Raw genomic sequence first — 27,454 nt, 5'->3', positions numbered from 1 at the left:
ATACTAGAAAGTACAGCTCTCGGTCTCCCTTTAGTGGCCGCTCTGAATATCCACATTGTTAAGTCTCTGGCACCTGCTTGCTTTGAGACTTTAATATGCTTTGAAAATTTCTCCATTAAGTCACTTAGGAATCTAATCAAAAGCGACATAGAAGCTTAACTTTTACTGCCTTTCAGCCAGACTGTGAGCTAGGTGTGTTTTCGCTTGAAACTCTCGTTAATATCCTTGTGTAGAGAGACTAATTCCACCTAACTTAACAGCAAAATAGGAAGCATGGCGTTAACCTTAGAAAGCTGAGTCAAACTAGCTGCCTATCCTTACGGTATAATGTGTGATAGCTCACTGGAATGTGAAAGTCTGCCTCCTGATGTAACATGCATGTTTTAAATGTTTTGATTGCTGCCACATTAAAGAATGCCGCTAATGCTTATGAATCTACCTCACCCACATTTGTGACTTTCCTCAGAACAGGAAACCACACACAATATCTCACTGGCTCTTTGGGTCACATTTTTGGGGGGTTTCACATTTTGGGGGGTTTCGACAATGGTTGCCTCTGTGCCACCCAGCATCTAGCTTGCATTGTTCCTTTGGCAGTGTATTCCAACATGCACTTATGTTGGCTCGTAAATGTGTGGAGAACGACATCAGTAGAATGATTTCACTGCACCGGCATCAGTGGATTAGAAATGGCAATTAGTTTTATTACCTACCTAGTCCAGGCCGAGCAGCTAATGAACCAAATCATGAGATGTGGGGAGGAGACCTTGGGGTGGGTGAGCAGGATGAAATATTCATGATTTCCAACCTCCTGCTTCTAATGCAGAACAAGCACTGGTGCCCTGCCAAAGCCACATAAATCAACACACAGTGCCATGAAACAAAATCAAATTGGAGATTAACTCACTCTGGGGTGTTATGCCCTGCTTAATAATAATAATAATATGGTGGAGGAAAATAAGGGTGTGGGGTGGGTTTTCTATGGGGAAAGCATCTCACTATATGGAAACAATGGTTTCAAAATGCTTTTAAAATAAATATTACTTCCACCACATGAAGTATGGGTAATCTTTGAAATGTGGTCTCCACTCCACTGCCAGACATTTCCTGCTGGTGACTTGAAAATGCTGCCTACTATGGGATGAATTTGCATGGAAAGGCAGCTGATATCTTATGGTCACCACAGGTGCTTTTTTTGGTGAATGTATTTGGCTCAATGGGTATCTTGGGTAAAAACGTAGTAATAAGACGACCCCTCATCCCCAAGGGTGGCAAGGTATGTTTCATTTCTTATTGTTGAACCCAGAGACTGTTAATAAGGCTAGCTACCTCTAAGGCACCTGTATTGCTTTCTATTGCTTCTTCAGCATCATTAGTGTTTGCAGTTCCTCCCAAGTTGTTACTATCGGTGAATCACAGTATAAGTTATCTGCCGGTTTGCTAATGCAGTTGTTATCTCATCAGCTAGCATCCCATGATTCCAACAAGCCTTTGTCACCTACCAAAGGTTTGTGTGCTGCTCTGATATATCACTTAAATTTTTCATTTCATACAATAATGCTGATATTATGCCAGGCTGAATTAATTTTGAGAAGATCTCCTGAGAATTATATCAGATGCTTCGTCAAGCTACCTAATTACCTTCACGTCTACCTTAATGTGAACCCATAGTATTCACATCCTGACTTTGCAGCGCCCTCTTGCTCCTCTGCTGGTTTAAACAATAATGTATTGTATAAAATGCTTTGTACAATAACCATTAGCCAGGTGGAACCTAGAAACTGCTAGGTTCCACTTGGCTAATGTTTTCTCCAATAGAGAGAGAGAGAGAGAGAGAGAGAGAGAGAGATCAAATAAGCAGGGTGATTGTATCTCCAGCTGGAGAAAAGTACCATCTTGAAGTGAATAATAGGTAAAGGTGAAGGACCCTTGGATGGTTAAGTCCAGTCGAATTTGACTATGGAGTACAGTGCTCATCTCGCTTAAGGCTGAGGGAGCCGGCATTTGTCCACAGACAGTTTTCTGGGTTATGTGGCCAGCATGACTAAACCGCTTCTGGTGCTCGGAACACCATGACAAATGCCAAAGCACACAGAAACACTGTTAACCTTCTCACCACAGTGGTACCTGTTTATCTACTCACACTGGTATGCTTTCGAATTGCTAGGTTCAAAGCTGGGACAAAGCAACAGCAGCTCTCCACCGTCAAGCAGATTCAAACCACTGACCTTACGATCAGCAAGCCCAAGAGGTTTGGTGGTTTAGGCCACAGCGCCATCCACATTACCTTTTACCTTGAAGTTAATATGCAGGAGTGGAACCTGCAGTTGCCAGTATGCTTCTGTTAGGGATAGGGCAAATATTCAGTTCATTTCACCCCAACCCCTACTTTTGCTTTTATGGATGAAAATGTAATGGCCAGCCTAGTATTGGTATTACTGTTCCACTGTGTGCATCCTAAGATCAGGATGTACACTTTCAATCACTAAATTTTAGGAGCAGTAAGAAAGCTTTTATGCTTCCTACTGACTGTTTCAGGCAGAATCTTCTGTACCTTGTAGGCCTCACTTGAGAACTTCCAACCAGAGTTTCCAAACCCTCATTGGTTATATGATTATTCCATACATTAGTTAAGGATGGAAGAATGAAGTGCCCTAAACAAGTACTATTGTTTCTAGTGCTATGTGTGTCACTCTATTGTAATCCTCTCCTCAGCAGGGAACTGTCAGAGGAATAAGGCTATTACAAGAATCGATTGTTCATGCCCTGCTTTTCCATGTATATTAATTTTTCTGGGCCTCAAGATCCCATGAATACAGTTGTTGTTGTTGTTGTTGTTGTTGTTGTTGTTGTTGTTGTTGTTGTTAACATTTTCTTGTGCATATAACTTTCCATAGTGTTTGATTAGTGCCCTAAAGCAGGAGTGTGGACCCTGAGAGGCATATAGCCTATTACATTGGGCAATTCCGGAATGAAAAATAAGGAAGTGAGCAAGGAAATTGGTAAGAAAATATAATTGAAGAAGGAAAGGAAGCATTACATTATGTGTTGTGGGGTGTTGTCTATTATTTCTGAATAATAATCCAGAACAATCATCATCATAATACAGTATCACAATTTCAGTAAATGCCCTAGTCCTCTATTAAATGCACTAGCCCTATGCATAAGAGAACTGTAGACATCAGCCATCTCCTTTGCCAATGCACAATCAGCATCAGTCTGAAAGGGGGGCCTGTGGGTGCAAATATGTACTCAAAGCTCACTCAATGGGGATGGGAACCCTGACTGTCAAGGGTTTGCATCCTCATAGAGCAGGCTTCCTCAACCTTGGCCCTCCAGATGTTTTTGGCCTACAACTCCCATGATCCCTAGCTAGCAGGACCAGTGGTCAGGGAAGATGGGAATTGTAGTCTCAAAAACATCTGGAGGGCTGAGTTTGAGGAAGCCTGTCATATATTCATTGGGACCATTCAGACTGATGCCATTGATGTGACTGATGTGCATGTCAGTGTCTAAGGCTATCTACTTATTCATGAGAGCTTCAATTCGAAACCCCTGTAGAGCTGATTGCTATGAGCTAACTGGGGTTTTGGCTTTTGCCACCCTGCATTTTCTTCATTGGCTGGCCCAAAAAAGCAGCGCATCATAGTAACTTAGGGAACCTTCATGCAGTAAGTGAAGAAAGGAAGGCGCAAAACCCACTTCATCAGTAGAGGTCAAGATATAAACAACTACCAAGATGGATGGTGAAGGTTCTGCAGTACGTGTACTGTGTTTATTTTCTCACCTGAAACCATCATAGATCACACCTGCAGCAGGTATAAGCTAGAAGGCAAAGTAAGAGGTCTGAAGGTATAGCTTTCCATACTTCATCTCAGGGGAGAATATGATGATTTTTTTTGTACAGTATACAGGGCTTGCTACAGCAAGGACTAAAGAAGAAGAGACGTGGAGCTGTGGCAGGGAACAAACTGCACAAAAGACAGTCATTAAATTTTCCGAGGGTGGGGGGAAGCATATAACTGATTCATTTGCCTATAATATAACCATATCCCATTTAGCACACTGCAAGCCATAAGTAGTCTCTAAAATAAGAGGTACTGCAACACAAGGCTACTTGGCTCAGAACAGGGTAATAATAATAATAATAATAATAATAATAATAATAATAATAATAATAAATTTATTGTTTGTACCCCACCCATCTGACTCAGTTGCCCTGGGTAGGCAGAGTGAGGTGGCCAGCTTAGGCAGCAGGGCTTTGATATCATGAAAAGGCAGCAAATGGGGGTTGGGGATTTTTTTGTTGCCATGGAGAGAGACAGTTGTGGGATTTTCTACTCCAAGTGCCAGTATATTCTGGCTGGGCTTGGGTACTGTATGGAAAGAAAGAAAGAAAGAAAGAAAGAAAGAAAGAAAGAAAGAAAGAAAGAAAGAAAGAAATGGTTGGTGGGCCAGTTCTGCTTGAAGCTTGTGCCCTCTTCCTTGGAAGCCTGTCTCTCTAAAATAAAAAATGGTGAGGTCTAGTTATTGTTACTCAGTGGATAAAACAAAAGCATTCTGAACATGCTTCAAAGCACTCTCTTCTTTATGGCTGCTTCCACGTTTCAGAGCTAAGAGTTGGCAAGTTGTAGCTCAAAGGAAGGCATTGGTGGAAGTGGTGGTGAAGAGGAGATTCAAGAGCAATCAAGGGAGAACCATCATTTGACTGTCAGCTGATTTGGGGGTCCAAAGATGGATTGAGTTTTGGAGGGCAGGTGGCAACTGATGCAGGATGAACTATCATATGAAAAGACTTGGGTGTAGCTTGTTCCTTTTATTGTAGTTTGGAATTAGATTTGTAAGAAATCACAAGCAAGACTTACAGAAGTGACAAGTGTGTGTGACCCTTTAATTGGATAGATCCTCAGCAACTGCTCTTCAAAGTAGCTCCACTGGTTTCAGTAGAGCTGTATCCACTGAAAATAGGCAGCGGCTGTGTTTCTGGCTTTGTTCCCAGGCAAAAGGTACCAAATTCTCAAGGGGCAATGGAGAATAACAAGGTAACCTGTCACTTTTGTCACATCTGGCAAATGCACTTAAGAGGGGGGAGGAGTGGGTAATTTGCTGGTATTTTTAAAGTGAAAAATGTTCTGCCTGTAAGAAGCCTAGGCAATGACTATGATCTGCATTCCAGAGCAAGCAAATTAACTGATCAGGTATCTTTCAGAAAAGAACGAGGCACAGCAGAAACAAAGGTTTTAAGGAAGCATTTACAGTACAGTGAGGTGGCTTGATGAGTAGGAGAAAATCCTCATTTCTAAGGAGGCTGCGTGTGTATATGAACTAATGAGGGTGATTCACACATGCATGTTCCTTATTTGATAACAGCTAGTGATGACTTGAACGCATGAAAGAGCTCTCCTAAAACAAACACTATAGAGTACTTATATTAATTATCACACAACTTTTTTAAACGGAGGCAGTTCACATGCTGAACTATGAAGTATCAAGGAGGGAGAATCACTTAGGCACCAGTAAGAGACAAAATAGACTTTAGCTGCAGCAACGAAATCAACATGTGGCAACTAAACTGCTTAGTAAACTAAACGACATATCAAATCAGAAAGAAGGACTGGTTGCAAAAATGCAAAGAGTCAGATACAAATGTGTTCATTGCTAATTTCTCATCGCAGCCAAAAGTCTTTGTTGAATGCTGAATCCTACTTTACCTAGCATACTGTTGAGGGAACTAGCATGGGGGCTGGAGGGGTGCATGTTGTGATTCCATTTTATCCCTCATGGTTTTAGACATCTATATGAAGTTGCTGTGTGGGTTTCCTCTGGGAATGTGGAGTGACACACCATCAGCAGGCTGTTAGCATTTGGCTCTAATTTTCCTTGTTCTCTTAGTCTGGTGAAGCTGTGAGGAGCTGAACCAGTGCCTGGATGTTGTAATGGGCTGGATGGGGACTTAAAAACTGAATCCTGACAAGACAGGGCACAGTGTGGAGATTATTCCTAGATTATTCCTATTTGACCTGCTTTGGACAGGGCTGCACCACCCCTGAAAGCTGATAGCCCAGTCTAGGGCAGCCCTTCTCAACCTGTGGGTCCCCAGATGTTGTTAGACTACAACTCCCATCACCCCTAGCTAGCAAGGCCAGAGCTCAGGGATGATGGAAGTTGTAGTCCAACAACACCTGGGGACCCACAGGTTGAGAACTGCTGGTCTAGGGAATCTTAGAAGCCCAGGTGGCAGTTGTGATATGGAGTGTCTTTCATCAGTTTTGCCTGGCCCATCAGCTGCAGCCATTTCTGGACAGATGCTGTAGCAGTGATGGACTCCTGCCTCTCAAATTTCAGCCACACCCCATGTAACACTAAAATCTGGTGCCCCCTGCCTCTCACATTCTGTTCTAAAGCATTGTTTTGGCACCCTCTGCAGCATGACCCCCACTGTAACCGCACCTGTCGTGTCACCCTAAAACCGCCTCTGGCCGTAGTCTACCACAGTGATCCAAGCTCTGATAACTTGGATGCTTTAGCTGTGATTCCTGCACTGCAGGGAGTTGGACTATACAACTCTTTGGTCCCTTCCAACTCTAAGATTCTATGATTCTATGAACTTCCCAGTTAGTTTGTGTTATACATGGGGCGGCTTCTGAAAACAACTTAGAAGCTTCAACCGGTACAGGAGATGGCCACTAAAAATTGACCAGTACAGCCAGGTACTGTATATGGATGTCATGCCAGTTTTTTTAAAAGCACACAATTCAGTGTGACTTTATGTCCTCAATAGCCTAGGTCCCACAAGCCTGAAGAAGTGCTTCTGACAATATCAGTCTTCCCTGTGCTCTGAGATCATCTGCCAAGTCTCTTTTCTCTTTATCAGAGGTGGTTTTCCCAGTAGTGGCTCACCAGTTGTGGAATGCCTTCCTTGAAGAGGCTTGCTTGGCACTTATGCATCAGTCTATTCAACACAAGATGTTGCTCTTCATGTTGGCATTTTAACTTGTAATTTTAGCTCTTTGGGGGCATTTTAGCTGTTTTAAAGTTCTTACCCTGCTGCTTTGTTGCAGTATTCGTATTGCAGTACAAATGGTTGCATAGCGTCCTGAAATACTAAATAGGATGAAGGGCTCTGTGCATGTGTGTGTGTGTGTGTGTGTGTACAAACACTACACACACACACACACTGCAGTAAAAGAAAGGTAAACAGCTATAAAATATGGAAAGACCACCTCAACACTTGCAAAATCACTCAAAGGCACCCAAGATAACATAACAATATTCAAAATCCACAACTTTAAAAGTCACAGTGCAATACAATGGATTTAATACATTAGAACTAAAGAGCCTCCAATCAAAGCAGTACACTTGAACAACAAAGTAGCTAAACCATTTAGGGATGATAGTTTTCAATCTGTCTCTTAAAACATGAGATTTAAAAATACTTGGGGGTTTTTATGAAAATGCTAAGCTTGTGCTCTAGAGGACAGCCTGCAAGCATGGAAGATGATGGGCAAAAATCTCAGCTCAGTGGGAATGGTGGTCCAGTGAGGCAAGGGGGGAGTTGGGGGCAGTGCCTGGGATGATCTCTACTGCCAAGGCCAGGCCCTGTTTACCTATCAGACCAGTCCAAGAGAGATGAAGAAAGAGCTGCATGTCCCCGAGGGTCTTAGAATAACTGTGTTGAGGGGGAGAGCATCTTACTCCATCTAACTCCTCCTTCCAGCTTCCCGAACCCCCGTGTTAAGTGATGGTGTCTTGTATGGGCTGCATAAACTTTTTGTGTTGTTCTTCCCCTCACGGTTTGATCTGGCAGAGGGTGGGGTGCACCTCCAGAGCTGTGTTAACTCATAGAGATAATTGAAAATAACTTTCAAAGAGAGCTCCACTTAAGAAGTTAACTACTTGCTCATGATCAATTCAGTATACATCCATAATGGCATTTAAAGCAGAGCATTAGGAGCAGCATAATTTACTTCTAATAGACTCATTATTTGTAAATGTATTTATTTTTAAGATAAAAATACCATTTTAAAAAAGCAAGTTGTGCAAAATGTTAATATCCTTGTGGGGAAGAGAGGAATTAATGAGAACAATGAATCTCTTGCCATTTCATCATTTGATTCATTAACATTCAATTTCCTACCCCCAGAACCTGGCACTACTGCAGTCATCAGGGTTTCTTTTTGCAGGAGACCAGAGGAGATTGATTCCATTTTCTGCTTCACCCTCTTATGGGAACTGGCAACTGTGACCCGTATAATAGCTGGTTTAGAAACTTGTTGAGTTGTGAGCTGCTTCTTTTGTAGCCTCTGACCACACAGTAAGGCCAGAACTGTTCAACCACTTGTCACTTCTCTACATTTCTGAAGGAGGGGGGTGCTGAATCAGAGGCTACAGATTATACTCTCTTCCATGGAGCCAAAGTCACCACAGCAGTAAATTTTAAGCTGCTACCACATGGTATCCACTCAAAGAATAATGCCATAGAAACTATTCATAGAAAAGATCTGAAGAACATGCTCCGTTGTTTTCAGCAAATGCCCATAATTGACATTTGGGGCAATTTAAAATCCATTTAAGCCACCTGTATATTAAGCTATTGCAATAAAGCTCCTGTGAAGCAGATTGAGAGTTTTCTTTAAGCGTTTTGCAAAAATATGCTTCAAAGAGAGTTGGGACACATTTCTCTTTTTTTTTAAAAAAAAAAAAAAAAAGGAAACCCAACACATGCCCCTTAACATTCAAGTGCTGTAAACCATAACTGTTTAGAAAATTGAAAAGTCCTTGGAACTAACCCCCTAGAAAGTTTCATTAAGATTGATCGTGTATTTTTTGAGATATTAAATGTTTTAGCCCCCATTATATTCCTGATGCAACCTTAATTATTCTGGTACTACTGTGCCTGAATAATAATGTGAAATTTATACATTTTGAAGGCAACACACATTGAATGATAGTCTTACGCAGAAGCAACCTACTTTTTCTTCTTCAGCAAGAACAGGAAAATACAGAATGCTGTTATGGTCCTTTATAGATAATTGCACAAGAAAATGTTATATATGAGAATGGTAATTGGAATATATTTAGCACTGTGGTAAATTGTTCCTCTCAGATGTTTTGGAGGCAAAGGAGGGGTTTTCAGAGGGGTACAAAAATTTCCTCCCTAAACTCCAAAAAGGTAGCTTTTAAGCGGAAGCAACTTGCTTGTTTTTCCTCCCATACCCAGTATTCTTCTTTTCCTCTTTTTAGCCCCAGCATTCTTCTTTTCCAAGTGGTCTGAGCCCATCAGGGAGCATGAAGAAAATTCAGTGACCTCACAACAGCATTATGCATCTAATCAGATTGGCTTGCATAATCACGTTACTGAGGGCAAATGAAGTCAATTATGTTGCCCCTCACTCTCCATGGGTGGGGAAGGAACAATGTCCTAGTTGTCAAATACATCCATGCTGGGCTGGGCTATTGTGTGGTTGTTCCATTGCCCACGTTTATAGTGCAGTACAACAAAACAAGGAGCATTGACATGGAAGTCTTGGCAATGGGAATGCCCTTCACAAACATTTATATGAGCTCTTGAACCCCTACGGCCCAAAAATGATGAAAGGAGCCCCCCTTGTTGGGAGAGCAGAAGTGTTTTTCCCATGTTTCCTCAGCTCCATCATTTATGCAAGTTTCAGATGAGGTTTCCTCCATGTTGAGACAGCCAGTTTGCTTCTACTGAACACCTGAAAGCTGCTGGTTTTCTAGCCCTTGGGAATTGGGTCACCGGCCAGACGACATTAAGTTTGTGTGGGCTGTATTCAGCATTTATCCACAAAGACATTCTAAGTAGTAGGGTTAAATGAGCCTGAAAATTGTGAGTATATTAGCCTGTGACAGAGCTCTTCCTCATTAAACTTCATCTTATTTGAAAAGGAAAGTGCTTTTCCGTCTACAGGCTGTAGCTGTCTTTTCAGCACCAAGGACAGCCCCTACCTATTTAATCTTCCTATACCTTTTTCACCCCAATTGCAAAGAAGGAATGCCCCTTCTTTTGGATTGTACTCTAACCTGTCCCAGAAAAGAGTTATGAAAGGTGCAACTAGGCAAGGATTTATTTGTTTTTTGCAAATATGCTAGGTTCTCCATAGTGCTTCACAGATTGTACCATAAAAGAATGTGGCATGAACGCAGCCATATCAGTGATGCTATCTCTCATGCATGTCCAATCCCCCTGATGCTGCTGAATTAACACAAAGGAGAGAAGTGATACATGCAAGCTAACCACTTAGTTGGTGCTGGGAGAGGGGCAGGGAATGTGAGCCCACAACACAGACAGGAAGACAGGGCTATAAGATCTGGGGTAGCATAGTGCCTAAGAAACTGAGCTGCAACTCAAGAAAGACTTGGGTTTGAAATGGAACTTCAAATCAAGTTTGAATCTTGTCTCTGCCATGCACTCACTGGATGGCCTTTTGCAAGTCACTCTATCTCTCTCATCTTCAGTCCTTATCAACCCCACCCCCTCATCTGAAATATGGGGTATGAAAATACTGACATTGTCGAAGCTTGATAAAGATTTCAGCTACATTTTTTAACATGCGAACAGTTGAAAGTTATAACTTTTTGCGAAATAGAAGTGATGATTTGTAAGCAAAAGCATTAAATATTTGATTGGCAGATAGAGACTTTGTAAATAAAGTTTTGGAATCTGTAGCAATGAAACATGAAAAATACATTTCATATTGGCCATAATAAACAAATATAATATGCTGTGCATATTATATTTTGATTTCACTTCTGTAAAGACAAGCTACCTTACACAGAGAATGGAGTTTTTAAAACTCTCACTGCCGTGTGTAAAGCAAAATATCCCTAATATCTATCCGTTGATTTGCCGTTATGGGTGATAGGAAGCAGCAGTGGTTTTTGCAAGAGACACAAGCAGAGGTTGTAATGGGATTGAAATGAACAAACAGTTCCTCTTGACTTGCCAACCCAGAGCTTGTATGCCACATTCCTAGTCCTCCACCCTTGTCTGAGGATTTCAGCACTGAAGCAATCGAGGGGCACTATCGCGAGCTGGCATGCTAATTAAAACATTTAATAATACACCCTCCATAGTCACCCGTCGCTACACACACAAATTGCATTTTATATGTTTTTTATTTACTGCGCCAGTTTTAATTAAATCTGCAATCACTTGCCAGGGAAGGGTGGGGAGAGGGCGTGGCCTGGACTCTTGATCTCCTTGCCTGGCTGGAGGGGCTGGTTTGAGCCTTTCAGGTTAGGCCCACAATGGGGTCCCTTCCAAGGGAAAGAGCACAAGATGGATGGGGGGGGGGAATCAAGTCCAAGTTGCAAAAACATTCAGAAAGAGGAAAACCTGGGATGTGTCTGGATGAGAAAGGGGCTGCAAGAAACAAGGTTCTTGAGCGACATCCCAGGCTGGAGAGTTTATTGTCTTGCTGTTCAGATGTGTTTTTAGTGATATTAGATTAGAGGCAACCAATGATGATGACTGAGCATGATAGCTCTTAGCCTGAAGGATGACTTTGTTTAAAAGGAGTTTCCCAAGAGACAGATTGTAACATTTAAAGCGGGGAGGTTTCTTGGGGGGAGGGGAAGTGTAAAGAGTCACGTAGCTGTGCTCCCAGTGCAGCTGTGCAAGGCTATGGTATCTCCCCACACCGGCATTATCCCCACCCACCATTTGTCTAGCTAACGTGTGTCTGTGTGTTGCATGGTTAGCAACTTGCATGAGTTACGGGGGAAATGTACTGATCACACTCATTGGGCAATTAGAGCTAGATTGTTTGCATGATTTTACTCTCCTTAGAAGGGACTTTCCTTTGGATTATTTTTTAAACGTGTTTTTTGCACAGGTAGATTTGGGCTCTTCTGAAAGGTTGCCTCTATGTATTGCTAACAGTGCAATCCTGTACATGTCTATTCAGACATGAGCTCCACTGGCTTCAGTTTGCCTTACCCCAGGTTGGTTGGTCTTGTTTTTTACTGTGGCCTAAAAGTATGCTCAGCATTGAGTATGAATGCCAGAGTTGTTTGCTCCGCTATGCTGTCAGAATAGTATTAGTCACATAATGCCAGGTCGATAAGCCAAGAGTAAATGTCAATTCCTTATGTGTTTCTTCAGTTTTGGCGTTATAAATAGTCTGACATACTATAAAGCCATGTTGCTTTGATATCTGTCTGTAAACTGTTAATACATTCAATCTTTTCTCATGAAACCAGCCATTTTGTTTCATGAAAACTTACTCAAAATAAGATAAACAGGAAATCATAGGCTGATAACAGAGGGAAGGGTGTGTTTTTCTCTAAGAAACATCTACTGAGATAGTGACTCAATAAACTGCTGATCAGAGGTGCATCTGTCAGCAGAAATACAATAGCCTCTTCCCACTGTAATGCATTAATAGTTTTTTAAAGAAGAAAAAGATTCAGGAGCAGATCTGAAAGAAATGTGAACAGACTGTTTAAGGAAACTCTGTGTCAGTATGGGTTTCATCTTTGAGTCAATAAAAATATATGATGGTCATTAGGTAAATAATAAAACAGTAAGTAAAGACATGATCGATCACATTTTTAAAGCTGTAGAAAAAGAGTGCGGTGTTCAATGCACTTCACTTAGGGTTGTGCATATTTTGCCACCCCAAACCAGACAGTGCATGTCTACAAATATCCATTTGGAACTCCCACCTGTGTAGGCTTCCCCATTCATTGGGTAGCGCTTTCAGCTTTTGTCACTTGGGAAGCCACATGGGAAGCAATTTCGCCATCATCACAGACTTTTTTTTGGGGGGGGGTCTTCAATAAAATGGCGAACATTGCCTTTCTGAGCTGCTTTTCACATGAAGATAGTTGCCAAAGAGGTAACCAGTATGGTCCTCTCCAAATGCTACAACTCACATCAGCCCAACAAGCTTAATCAAAGCCAGGGATGATGGAAGTTGTAGTCCAACAACACCTAGAGGGCACTGCATTGACAACCCCTGCTCTACAAGGCTGTTGTTGCATGTTCTTTAGCCCTGATCTTACTGGTTATACCACATGGACCCTAAAACAGACAAAATCTATTGTTGTAGGCAACCTGTTTGAGATGTTATTTGGCAAACGATGTTTGCTCATGTGCCTTCAATAAGGAATGTGTGCTTAGACTGTATATGCAGCCAAGGTGTTCCCTGCAATAAGTAGCTGTGTTAAGAAAATATATTGGCTCTGATCCAAAGCCACAGGTACATGGCCTGCATTGCTTACTATGGCAGATAGAAATCCCCGAATGTATGATGATGATGATGATGATGATGATAATTTATTTAAACCCCGCCCATCTGGCTGGGTTTCCCCAGCCACTCTGGGCAGCTTCCAACAGAATATTAAAATACAATAATCTATTAAACATTAAAAGCTTCCCTAAACAGGGCTGCCTTCAGATGTCTTCTAAAAGTCTGGTAGTTGTTTTTCTGTTTGACATCTGGTGGGAGGGTGTTCTGCAGGGCAGGTGCCACTACCGAGAAGGCCCTCTGCTGGTTCCCTGTAACTTGTGAGGGAACCGCCAGAAGGCCCTCGGCACTGGACCTCAGTGTCCAGGCAAAACGATGGGGGTGGAGACGCTCCTTCAGGTATACTGGGCCGAGGCCATTTAGGGCTTTAAAGGTCAGCACCAACACTTTGAATTGTGCTCAGAAACGTACAAACCCCAATCATTAATATATTGATTTAACAGATTCAATTTAACACAGGCGGCCCTGCATTTCCTTCTTCATTATTATTTTCCTGTTCTGGATCTGGTGCAGAAGGCCCATGTGCCACCTTTTTCTCAAATCTACCTATATGTCAGTTGTGTCCATTCCTAGTGAAAGGTGACCTAGTGGCTACTGCTGTCCATTATGTCCAGCCTTGAAGTGTTGTAATGTGCTCTCTGTGGGGCTACCTTTATAAAATAGGGAAGGCTAACCTATAGTACTCTTAATGCTGTTGTACTATAACTCCCATCAGCCCTGGCCATCTACCATGCTAGCTGGGGCTAATGGAAGTCAGAGTCCAACAACGTCTGGAAAGGGCTGCAGGTTCCCTGCCCCTGTTTTAAGAACTGCTAAGTCTCTAGTTTTGTGATGGCATTCCATGCTATCGAAGCCAGTGAATTTGGGGGTCTATGTGTATGCATCAATATGCACAGCTGCCTTCCAGCACACTGCCGTCATGCATGCATGTGGGTAGGGACCGCCAGCATGACCACACAGGTCCATTAGAAAGCTGAAACAAGGCTGACGCTGTGTGTTGCTTCGCTGGAGAGAAGTCACAGTGGTTACAGCCCATTCTAACTGGATGCAATGAGAGAGAGGCTGTTGGAGATTTTGGAAAGATTAATATTTTGCTTTCCCTTCTCCACTCCATTGTATAAAATGATTGAAGGAAATCGATACATGAAGCATTTTTCTCAGCCTTGGTAATGCAGAATCTTATACCATGTAATGTTTCATTGATTGACTGCAAGGAGGCAGGAAAATCAAAAAAGGGGGAAAGAGAAGGTGTGCTAAGAAGGCAAAGGGCGAAGGAGCCTGGCGGAACGCCACACCTCTGCAGAGGCCTTTGAGCTTGCCCAGTCGGGGATCTTAGGAAGTCCTCTTTCTATTAAGCATGCATTTGTTTTATTTATGGATCGCTTTCCATGAGGCATCCTGAAGCAATTCACAATATAATAAAACACACATAAAAGCAATTACATACATAGAAAATAGTTAAAGCATGTCACACTCAAGAAGGGAAGCGCCTGTGTATTTTTCTCTAGGGACTGATTTGTACGAGCCACAAAGTGGACAAGAGCATTTACTGACGCAGAGTTCAAGCGTGCCAAAAACTCACTTGGCGCCAAACTAGCTATGATACTAAACTTGTCATTAGCGAATCATGTCTTTGTAGCTTTTAAAGCCTTTTGAGTAGGTATTCAGAGAGGCTGTTTCATTGGAAATGGACTCTTCCCCCCACTACCATAGCCCCGGTCACTCACATGCCCTGAGAAGCTGCTGTTAGCCCTAGAAGGAAAACTCCCATTGACATTGTTTCTGTTGTTCACCAGGTCTTTAGCATGTGGCATCCACACACAATAGTGGCCTCCTCCTTGGCATAAATCAGTCACCTGCAAACATTGCAGATGAAGAGGATAACAGTACACAGGATTAGAAATGCTTTTGAATGAGGTGCTGGGGCATATGAAACCTGAATGAATGAGTAGTTTCTCTTGCCCCATACTTGCAGATAAATCAGCATTGGAAAGGAAGGAGAAGGGGGGGGGGGAGAAGAAATGCTCTATGTGCACGTGTATTGCATGCCTGAACAAACTTGAATTAAATAGTGATTATTTTAAAATTTTACTATGCCAGTAGCAAGAAATGTGCCTATGGAGTTATTTGAATGGAAGAATTCCCTTTATTTATTTGTAGGAGTTTTGTAAAGTGCTTGACACTGTAAGGGCTGCGAACCTAACATTAACAGGTTTATCATCAAATCCTGCCTATGAGGCAAAACACTATAGTCATTAGGGGAAATGAGGCACAAAAGGCCACTAATATTTGAGGATGCAGCATGAGATATGTTAAGGCTCATTTCAGAAATTCTGAACACCTGCAGACGCTCTTAGATTTCAGCTGCTATTATGGATGCTCTGTAGGCCCGAAGCAAAATTCACCAGGGAATTGCACAGAACTCTTACAACTCCCAAACATTTAAAAGAGATTTTTACAGAACAAGTTCTCAACAGACTGTGTCTGAAGTGCCTCTTTAAAACAAAACAAAATAAGCCCCCTTAAATTTAATGAACATTTTACTGCACTAGTTTTCCAACAGAAATCAGGTGTGATTCATTTAGATGATGAAGAAGAGTTTGGATTTGATATCCCACTTTATCACTACCCTAAGGAGTCTCAAAGCGGCTAACATTCTCCTTTCCCTTCCTCCCCCACAACAAACACTCTGTGAGGTGAGTGGGGCTGAGAGACTTCAGAGAAGTGTGACTAGCCCAAGGTCACCCAGCAGCTGCATGTGGAGGAGCGGAGACACGAACCCGGTTCCCCAGATTACGAGTCTACCGCTCTTAACCACTACACCACACTGGCTGTGGGAAATTATGCCCCCAAATCAGAAATTCAGATAATGGGAGATGTATCCATAGATTTTTCAGATGTACAGGTAGGTGCAAGATCAGTGGAATACTTGATCCTTCCTCTAAAGTTACTGATACGTGGCAACTGAAATTGCCTAACCTTTGATAGGCTGCAAAACCTATATGAAATTCCTATTAGGTCATTGGTCAATCCTCAGCATTCTGATCAGAGCTGTTTTGCCTGAATTCTGAGGTTCCCTCTTCTATAGTACCAAGCAACTTGTGGGCACACATGCACACCAGTCCTTTGCCCTAGTTCACCTTTGCTCGAGCCCCTACCTTAGGGCCAGATTTAGGTTTGATGAGGCCCTAAGCTACTGAACATAATGGGGCCCTTTATATGTCCAGCTGTCCTTTGCCAACAACAAATTGTCAATGTTTTTTGTGTTGAATATATGTGTATGGTAATTTATGTACCTAATAGGTATCTAAGGCCATTTGCCACTGTTGCTGTACGTAGGTTTTATTTTATTTGTTTTTTATCTTATATTTTGGAAATGTACATCCAATTTTTTTCCCTTTAAATTTGGGGGCGGGGGCTAAGCTATAGCTTGTTTAGCTTATACGTAAATCCGGCACTGCCCTACCTTATACCTGCTCTCCCAATGCCTGCTTAGCTGTTTGGCTTCAGTAATTGTGTAGCTGATGGTGATTCTGGACTCTAACTTGGCTGTGACAGCCAGGTGTTTGATAGGCATTAAGCTGCATTATGGGAGGGCCTTCTACAACTCATCAAATTTGGAGTGAATTTGGAGATTTGTATTCAAAAGTCCAGATAAGGAGGCATCAACCTTATCTTTGTTACTATTGTAAAATGTTTTCCGACAATGTGCAACAAAAACCCAAACCCTAAAGAGAGTTCTGCAAATGGTATCACCAGGAACATAGCCCTGATACTATACTGAACATGAAAACAAAAATTCCCAGCACACCAGGATTGTCAGAATTGTTGTGGTAATCAGAATAAAGTTATTTGAGTAAAGAAGCAGAATTCAGTAAAAGTATCTGAAGTGTGATTCATCTGTCTGTAATGATCCTTAGGGGTTTGATCAAAGGGTAGCAAGAATAATGAAGTTCAAGGGAGGAGAGGCTGCTGCAGGAAGAATTTATGGAAAGTGCTAAATATAGGCTGTTTCTCAAAAAAACAAAAAACAAAACCATGTTGCAATAGCATGTCCTTTTGCTAACCAGCTGTCAAAGAAACAATTTCACATGGGTTTTTCAGGGTTTTGAGAGAAGAATGACATGATGATGGTGGTGATGGTGATGGTGATGATGATTGGCTGCCCCCAATCCAAGGTTCTGTGTGTGCTCTGATGGAGGTTTCTGATGTATGTGCAATGAAGATGCGCTTGCAGAGCTCCACCACCACTTTGAAGTAAGGGGAGGATCCGTTGTGCCAAGAGGCTAAGCCCTCCAAGTGTCAGCTTTCAAAGAAGCCAGATAGAATTGATGCTACTCGCTACATGAGATGCTTTCAACCTCATGCACTCAAACTCCTGCAGCAAGCAGGCTGTGTGAAAGAATCGCATTGGGCAATTGTCACCCTCTCCATAAATCCATCCTCTTGACAGCACTGACATTTGAAAGTGACTGGCCCTAAGAGCATTTTCATTATTCACTGTGATACTGGCTGCTTTTGTTTGGAAGCTGCTTTATTGCTGATATGGTTTCACCAACAGCCTGTGAGGTCAGTATCTTTTAGAACAACTCTATGACACCATATTCTTCATTAATAGTTACATTAAGAATCTGTAGCTCATATCAGCAAAGGAATTATACTTGGATGGATTTGCTTGCTATCTCCTCAGGGCCCCCAAAGCCTTCTCTTCCTGTATGGGCTGTGTGTCCCACTCAGTGTCCAAGCTAGAAAAAATAGAATAATCTTGCTGGTGCTGCCTTGTTTTGAATCCAAATCATACAGGACAGTGTGCTTATTAATCAGCCAGCCAACAAACCAGTGGGTCTTTCTGCAGGTTACTCCATGCTAAATCAGCCAAATTGCAGCTTTATCTTCAGTTTGGAAAACTGGGTATTTATTCATAGCAATATTTATATGTTGCTTTTCAGTCCTATATGGCACCCACAAAGCGGCTCATTAAAAAAGCCAATAATAGTAAAAGTCAAAGGAATTTAAAAGGAATAATTCAGTAAAAAAAACAGCATTATAATCAGACAGAAATCAAAGGTACATCTAAATGGCCGGTATACATATGTCTCAGGAGACAGTGGAGCAGTGTACCTTTGGGGGTGAAATCAGACCATGGGAGAGTTACAGTGCCTCTATGGTGGCTGTAGAGACCTATAAGAGACCAACTGTAGAGACCAACATGTTTTGTTGCAGCTGGGGCAGATGAAGGCGTCTGGTTGTGCTACTGCAGAAACACCATGGTGTTTCTTCTCTCTGCATTCCTCCCAGTGGTCATTCCTCCTTTGGTTATTGCTATGGATACACAACCTGACTGTCTGTCTTCAGGCACTGCAGTCATCTGCAAGGAATTCCCACATGGTGGGATTGATGTTGCCAGCCTACATGTCACATTGGCCAACATCTTTATAATGGGCCTGGTGGCTGAAGCCAGCTCCCCGTAGAGAATTACTGTTTCAATTATTGTTTTGAAATTTGGGAGGGAAAAGGTTTTCTGGGAGGCATTTAGACACTGGAGGGAAATTTTCACCATAAATGGAAAAGATGTAGCCAATAGATTGTCTCTATGTGTGCCTGATACACAAGCAAATAACATCTAATACCGCTCCTAGGTTCATAGCTCAAAACTATGTGCAGTCGTATAGCATCAGTCTAGCATCTGATGTGTCAACCAAGACTGTAGTTGTCGGATTAAAATGGGGGGGGGGGATGCAGTTCTGCATTTTTTAGCATTGTGGGGCTGGGGCGCAAGATGGCAGCAGTCGCTGCAGTGCTGCAGGCGGCGTCTCGTCAGATCTTCCGCATACCATGTGTTGGACAAGTAATGGGTTTTTATGTTGACTGGAGGATGGTACGTGACGTTAAGAGAAGGAATACAAGTTATCTAACTTGCAGCATGTAAGGAGTGGGGGGGAATAGACCTATTGGTAGAAGACTCTTAGCTAGAGGGGGGCAACCTTTTTTAATTTTGTCAAACCTTCCACACTTGCTCCTCTTGCATATTTAAAATTGACATGGAAAAATAAAGCAGTCCCACACTTGGGGGGGTGTATGTTTTTGTAACCCATTCAAGAACTGGTTTTTGCAATGAAGAATGGGCTAAAAATATTTCAGATAACATAAAATTCTCTGAATCCCAAGTGATCAGTTACAACATAGTTTCTAATTCTGCATTTTCATGTTTCAATTGAGATGTCATTTGTAAGAAACAAATTATGATCTCCCCTAATTTTTCAGTAAAGTTTTCCTGATTATATAGATATAAATTAACTACACATATAAACTACACATTAAAACACAGCCACATGTAGCACTAGCCTGAGGGACGCTTCTCTGCTTTGAAAGCATTCTCATCAAGGAGTGATTTGCAACTGCGAAGTCCTGGCCATGTGCAACATTTATCCTAAGACTCCCCATACCACTTTTCTCTAGCAGGATTCCAGGCTCAGGCTTGGGAGATAAACACAGCCTTGGAACCTTTAAGGGCATAAAAGAAAGGAGAGCAGGAGATTGCAAAACAGAACAAACTGAGAGTAGTCTAAAACTATTCTAGCAATAAATGTGAAAATACTAAATGGTCCTCAAGCTATCAGAACTCTCCACACATATGCCCTGCCCCCCTTGTTCATAGCACTGCTTCACAATGGAATTGTAGAATGAAAATTATCCATACTGCTTTGCACAAGGAAGGAGTCAGAAGGCAGGAGATGATAGACATGTTGTTAGCAGCTAGCTGTGGTCTAAACCACTGAACCTCTTGAGCTTGCCAATCAGAAGGCCGGTGGTTCGAATCCGCACGAAGGGGTGAGTTCCCGTTGCTCTGTCCCAGCTTCTGCCAACCTAGCAGTTCAAAAGCAGACCAGTGCAAGTCGATAAATAGGTACCGGTATGGTGGGAAGGTAAACGGCGTTTCCATGTGCTCTGGTTTCCATTACGGTGTTCCGTTGCACCAGAAACAGTTTAGTCATGCTGGCCACGTGACCCGGAAAGCTATCTGTGGACAAACAGCAGTTCCCTCGGCCTGAAGCGAGATGAGTGTTGCAACCCCATAGTTGCCTTTGACTGCATTTAACCATCCAGGGATCCTTTACCTTTTTTTTCTTTTTAACCAGTAAAAGATGGGCATGAAGCCGGTAGTTCACCTTTGAAGTGGAAGCTGAGCAGAGTGTGCTGAGCAACAACACTGGCAAGTTGTAACTAGCTACGTTTGATCTTGGCTTTACACTCTGATCCACAATGCTGGCAGTTGCTCTACATTTTGAAGTGTGCTGTCTTCTTTTCCATCGACCTCAGAAACAGCAGCATGTTACTTATGTAGTGGCTGCATTAGAGAACACCTGAAATAACCATTTAGCCTGCCTTTGCATACAAATAAAAATGATTAGTTCCCCACTCATCTCATTCCATTTCTCCAGCAGTGTGTTGTTTGTGGTTTTTGCCACTGTCTGTTTAGAAGGCACAGTTCTTAAGCCCTCTTCAGAGCTTGGATGGTGTGGCATGCTTGCCCATGTTCAGGTGTCACCACACTACAGCTCCGTAGATAAACTCTTTGACACTAGCTAGTGAAAGGAGTATCTCTTACGTTTTATTTTAACATTCTGGCATGGTTGTTAGCTTTATGAAATCCCTTCCGAGTCATCGTCCAAGCACGGAAGAGAGAAGGTTAAAGCCATTTTCCCTTCTTTAGGGAGTGTGATCTCAAAGGTGCATGCAGAGGGATGCCTTTACAGCCCCAGAAATGCATGTGCATAATAGTGGATACAGCGGCTGGATGTACATGAGTACATCTAAGAAATCAGGCCAGAGCTCACACCCAATAAACTCCAGTATTCCCCCACAGGAACTGCATCAGGAAGCAAGAAAGGAATTATTTTACCTGTGCTTTGAACCTTTCCAAAAGTCTAGTTGGAAAAAAAGACCTGTAAGTGTGAACTGACATAGTCATAGCATAAGTCTTGCATCTATCACCTTGACTGTGACTCTAGCAATTGCTAATGCATGCTGGGGTGCTTTTCTGTGATACTGTGAGCCCTTCTCAGAGCCTGCCTGTATGCCCCGATTTCTTGGCTGTAAGATGCCACAAACTCAGCTGCCCTCAGGTGTGTTTCCTGATTGTTCATAGAAAGCTCTGAAATCCTCCGCTGCAGAAGAATGTGTGATCTTCGAAGGATGAATATGAGAGGATGACTAGAATGATGATGATGATTGGTGGGGCTCACACCTCTTTTTCATCTTGCCAACCTGTGCTCAAAAAACTACTTCCCCCACCTCAGCTCTGACTGCAGCTCTCTAGGAAATTCTCCACTTGATTTTCTCCCCTTGAGTGCTGTTAATAGAGGCATGTTGGAGGGGAGAGAGGTTTTTAAAAAAATGAAAGAAAGAACAGGCTGGCAGCGACAAGTAACCAAGTGCCTGTTCTTTTGCACATTCCTTAAATCCTGGCCCCAGCTGATTAATCACAGAGTCAGGCTGCTCTGAGCTTATCACTTTCCTTAATAGCTGAATAATTTAAAACCTCTGTTTGCTGGCGTCTTAATTGCTTTTGCATTAGACACGAGGGCCACCATGAATGCAGAATGGGACCAACCCCAGTAGGGTCTTTCTCTCCCCCCCCCCCACTTCATTCAATGTCTCTTTGGAACTGGCTTAGAGGGGAGAAACTGGGCTGTGGTTCCTAAAGGGGATGCAGGCAATTTATTTCCCATCTGCTGTGGGTGGCCAGAGGGACAAATGCACTTCATGGTGCACTGACTCTTATTCTTCAGAAGGCTTTGATATTCTTCATGCCTGGAATATAATTTTCATCCAGTCAGGGGGTGGGTGGGTGTTTAACTTGTGGATTTGTGGAGTGGTTTCACATGAACAGGGTATGGCAGTGTGCATATCTGCAAGGTGCTAAGGGACAACCCAAAGCTAATCTTCAGTCTCAATAGTACAATTGAGTTCATATTCCTAATAACTGGTGTGAGTGGCATGAGGAGTTCATCGTTCCATTTGCTTATCTGTGTGTATCACATGCTACAACAGAAGGCAAAAAAACACACCTCTGCCAGTGATCTAAGTGTAAACACTACTGGGACTGGGTTTGTCTCCATTTTTGAGGAAGAAATGACAAAATATTGTCAATTTAGTCTTATTCTAGTCCTATTTGGGGATTTTTCTGTGCTATTTATTGAATCTGATGGGACAGATAATGTCATGATTTACACTAGGGGGTCAGCAAACTTTTTCAGCAGGGGGCCAGTCCACTGTCCCTCAGACCTTGTGGGGGGCCAGACTATATTTTGAAGGGGGGATGAATGAATTCCTATGCCCCACAAATAACCCAGAGATGCATTTTAAATAAAAGGACACATTTTACTCATGTAAAAACACACTGATTCCTGGACTATCCATGGGCTGGATTTAGAAGGCGATTGGGCTGGATCTGACCCCAGGCCTTAGTTTGCCTACCCATGATTTACACCACCTGTGACGCATTGTAACCAACACCCAAGTATCAGCTAGTTCCCAGTACTACAGATAAATACATTTGATGGTGTTTAGTGATGTAGACACATTCATAGGTGTTACTCATGAAGTCATTAACATGGCTGGTCTTCCTACTAGTGCAGTTGTAGCACTGGTAGTAATGGTAAGGTGTGGTCATGAATACACTTGATGCAATTCCTGCTTCTTGTGAAAGGACTGTTGACAGTTAGCCCAACAATCAGGGATAATGAGCATTGTCAATCATAATTCTTCAACTGGAATTATCAACAACTCAACAAATTATTACCATCTCAACAACTCCATCAGTTGGGCAGGGTAGAAAGAAGTTCCGCACCTCTGTGGCCATATAGCTTTGTGGAAGCATCTTGTGTGTTTTTTCTTTCTAAATTACAGAGAAGGGATACATCTGCCCTTTGGTGTCCAAATTCTAGGCACGCTGATCTTGTTTTCTTTTTGTTTCTTGCAGCCACAGTAATCCTTAACGAACTCAACTGGACTGACGCCTTGGAGGATGTATTCGTTGAAAACCGAAAAGAAGATCCATCTCTGCTATGGCAAGTCTTTGGGAGTGCCACAGGCGTGACTCGCTTCTACCCAGGTTTGTGCCATTCTAAAGTGAAAGAGGGGGAAACCTACTGATATGGGCCTGAGCAATGACACCACAATTATACATGTAATGTGTCTGGTATAGTTGGAGTAGAGGAAGTGTTGGGGGGGGGACAGCTTTTCCCATTGTGTCTTTGTCCTTGAATATTAGTTCTGTTTGGATTTCATTATTGGTTCAGTACTAACAGGAGCTGCTTAGGATGGTGGATAGGGACAGCTACACATCCCTTCCTTTCCTGTCTTTCCATTCCATCCAGGATTTCACAATGTGGGCCAATGGCTAGATGTGATTAGTGTGATTTGTGGACCACAATCCCCTACAACTGCATGTACCCCTCCCCTCAATATTATCCATATGAATTCATCCTCACTGGCCTGTAGTATTGTTTCTTGTTGCCAGATAACACCAGGGGCGGACTTTGGTAATCTTTCATAATATGCAGGGGCAGAGGAAGGGGAGTGCGGGGGTGCGGGGGTGTGGGGGTGCAGTCAGCCCCAGGTGTCACCACTGAGGGGTGTGACAAAATGCCAGGTGGCACTCACCACGGGGCCTGCAGCGCACCCAAGCCACGCGTCTCTCCTGGGAGAGACATGGTGGCTTGGGCATACACAGGCTCCGCACTGCCCAAATGGTCTGCCCGCAGCCTCCCCCCCCCCCAGCTGTAGGGCGGCTGAGTGGGAAAAGGCAAGCAGACTATGGAGGCCCCGCAGTGCACCCTGCCCCTATGGGAGGCTTGCCCTGCCCCTGGGCACGCCTCCCCAGGCACCCAAGCAGCTTACTCCACCACCGATAATATGGCACCCTGTGCAAGGCCAAATTTTGGCTCTCCTAAATCGATCTTCTTGATTATGGATCTTCTCAATTTTGTGTCCCCCTCAGCTGGGTGCCCTATGCAGAGAAACCACCTGCATCAGCCTAAATTAGCCACTGATAACACTTTTTGCATAATCAGCTCTGTTGCCATTGACTCGTAGCAGGTGGTCTTCCACATGTACACTTTGCTGCCTTCCTTCCCCACTATTTGTATTTCCCTGTATAGGCATCAGCTGTGCTACTTCTAATGCTACTTCTAATTGTCTCTTGTAATTGAAGCTACTCCTTGGAGGATGCCCAATAAGATTGACCTGTACGATGTCCGACGAAGACCTTGGTAAGTGAAGAGTTGCACTGAAGTAGGTGGATCCTGGGTTGCATACCACAGGAACAATAGTCTCAGAGTTGACAACAGGGGGCCTATCATTTAAAATGTAGAGTTAAGCACACCTACGCACATTCAACTAACTTTTACTCACCATAGTCCCATTAAAATTTATGAGACTAACTAATTTAGGTCCATTAATTGTAAAGGGTTTACTCTGAGTAAATCTTAGTTGACTACACCCATGCATGTTTTTCAAATTACAGTTGCACCTGTTCTTCCACCTCTTACTCTGGTGCTAACTGATCTTTAAAAGTGCTTCGCTCTAGCAAACTGTATTCAGTGATAAGCCTTAACCAAAGTGGAACAGCTGAGCCACCACGACTCGTGTCAGCAGAGCAGTGCATACACGCACATGATACCTGCTGAATTGCATTGTCCAGTCTAGAATTCTCTCAGCCTGCTCACTTGGTCCAAGGGACCATCTATGGAAAAAGGTGGCAGTGTGTAGAACCAAATGATGAAAATGTTTTGGAAGGCCTGTAAACGCCATCTTGGTAGTCAAGATAACCCTGAGACTAATTGTTTGTTGCTGCAAGAATGACCACACATGCTTTGATATATTGCTTTGATATATGCTGATTGGCTCACTTTGATGGTATATTTATCTGTGGGTTTGGGATGCATAGGTAGTTAGACGAGGGGCAGCTTCTCATACTGGCTGACTGTCAGCTACTCCCTTTTCTGGGAGTTGAAAAGGGCTATTGATGCCAGCTTTCATAGCTTGCTTTATGTATAAGTAATGCTTAAATGCTTTCCCACATGCGGGAAAGTCATGAGAACTGCTTGCTGCTTATAAAGGCAGCAGGGCACTGCAGGTAAGTTTACACATTTCTTTAATAAAGCACTAGAACTGGCACTTTTGACAAGTTTCTTTAGTATCCCTGCATCAGACTAGTTGCGCAGGCCCTCCTTTGGGCCTGCAGATCAAGGCAGGCAAGCAGCCATTCCTGTGAAAACCAAGAATCGCCACCCCACCCTCAGGTACCAGCTCTGGAGGAATGGCTCAGAAAGCTGACACTGATGCTCCCCAGAAAAGGCAACCTTCTCCCTCTGCCTAATGGTAGGGCTGAATAGCATAGTATTCATCCATAGCTGTGATGCTTCTGGGAGAAGCAATAGACTCACAGTGGAGAGAAGGCTTTGTCATGGAAGGACATCTTCTTCTCACTGGGCAAAAACGTGTAAGCAGAGCTGAGAGGAAATGCTGCAAAGAACTAGAAATGCTGGAAGCGCTTGAAGGGAGGGAAGGCTGAAACACACAGCACCTCGTGGCACAGATGCAGATGAGCACTCTGATTTGTGAAATGCCAAAACAGCAAAGAACAGAGGGGGGAAAGCCACACACACACAAAAAGTAATGCGCCCACCCAAAGCTAGTGCTGTTATTGCCTGTGCAATTACTGTGTTAAAGGTGATTGCCTGCGTGTTGCAGACAGCTATTTGAGGCCACGTAATTCCCCCACTCCCCCAACCCACACATTCCATTTCCTGGCAACAACGTTAAGTGCTAGAAAAGTGCAACATCTTCCTCATCATAAAAGTACTACCTGGAGTGAATGCATCTACATCCCCTTCAACAAGGGAGCATCAAGTGTGCATTTATTCATTGTGCAAATAAACGAGCATCTGAACAGGCCTTTGGAGCAGCTGTCTCAGAAAAGGGCCAGACCCTATTGGCTCTGGGCGGCACCTGGGTGGCAGATTATCCCATACTTGTTGGTTAAATGGTGGAGACCAGATACGAGCACAGAACGTCAGTCCCGTGTGCTGGCCTTTAGAAGTGTACTTGCAGGAGGTGGCACAGAGCCTCAGCATTCTGCTTAGCAAAAGGCATTGCGGGTGGGGAGGGGATAACTCCTGAGTGCCGTCAAGTTTGTCTTCAACCTTTCTGCCCCTGTAAATTGTCTCAGCTACCAGAAACTAACAGAGCGTTCTGAGTAATGAAATGTAAATGAGCACAGTATGTTCAGCACTGCCACTACAAGGGTCTATTAAACTGGAGCGGGATTTACCCAGACCATGGGTGCAGCAGGCTCTCCCATTCCCTCCCATCTCCGATATCTTCTCTGTGTCTCTGCTCCCTCCTTCCCTCAACTAGTCTGTATGAAATTCCAGGTCTGTGAGCAGCCAGCTCTGTCCAATTTTCATTTCACACATCGTTGCCATTGGAAAATGGATACAATAACAGAGGCAGAGGCATCCAAGCTGCGGCTCTCATCAGCTTCCTCCCCCTCCCTCCCTTTGTATATCTTTGGAGAGGAGAGGCAGAGGGAGTTAGATAGATAGATTATAACCTTAGATACAGATAAATGGGGCAGGGCTCTTCCGTCCTCCCCACTGAAGTTGCAATTGTAAATTTAGCCCTTATTCACAGACAGCTTTAGGTAGGGCTCTCATCTTCTGTAAGAGGGAGGGAGCAGAGAGAGAAATGGAAAAGGAAAAACAAATAACTCTCAAGGAGCAGAGCCAGAAGGACAGGAAGATAAATGTGGCACACGGCGACAGACTACATTTAAGTGAAAGCTGCAAGCGTCAATTTAGCCACACACCAAGTTAAGCATGATTGAATCAGTTACGATTAGCCCAGGTAAAAGGCACTAGCTTGGCAGCACTAATTACGCCTGTGCAAGTGCAGGGTGCTTAGGATTTAATTTTCCTCCATTTATTTTGGAGCTCTTGTATATGAGCAGAACAGGTATGGCTTTGCTTAGTACAGAATATTCATGTGTGCGCACGCTCTTAACATACACGGAGGGGGGGTGGAAGAGAAATTACGGCATCTTTGTTTTGTAGCATGCTACTTTTAGATTGTAGGTAAACATTGTTCTTATTTTACATTGATTTTGCCCGTGT

The 27,454-nt window shown here is 43.2% G+C and overlaps 1 protein-coding gene across 4 annotated transcripts in view; it reads left to right on the top strand.

Annotated features, from left to right (window-relative positions):
- CACNA2D2 (calcium voltage-gated channel auxiliary subunit alpha2delta 2) overlaps window positions 1-27,454 on the top strand; it is a 541,532-nt gene that overhangs the window by 401,745 nt on the left and 112,333 nt on the right. For all 4 annotated transcript variants that reach the window (XM_081850471.1, XM_081850470.1, XM_081850469.1 and 1 more), the window contains 2 exons: window positions 23,260-23,391; window positions 24,493-24,550. In XM_081850471.1, coding sequence (XP_081706597.1) covers window positions 23,260-23,391; window positions 24,493-24,550 — 190 coding nt within the window. The remainder of the gene's footprint in view (window positions 1-23,259; window positions 23,392-24,492; window positions 24,551-27,454) is intronic.

The sequence above is a fragment of the Podarcis erhardii genome (genome assembly GCF_964252035.2).
Source record: "Podarcis erhardii genome assembly, chromosome: 2".
NCBI lineage: Eukaryota > Metazoa > Chordata > Lepidosauria > Squamata > Lacertidae > Podarcis > Podarcis erhardii.
This window is presented reverse-complemented; position numbering and strand designations above follow the sequence as displayed.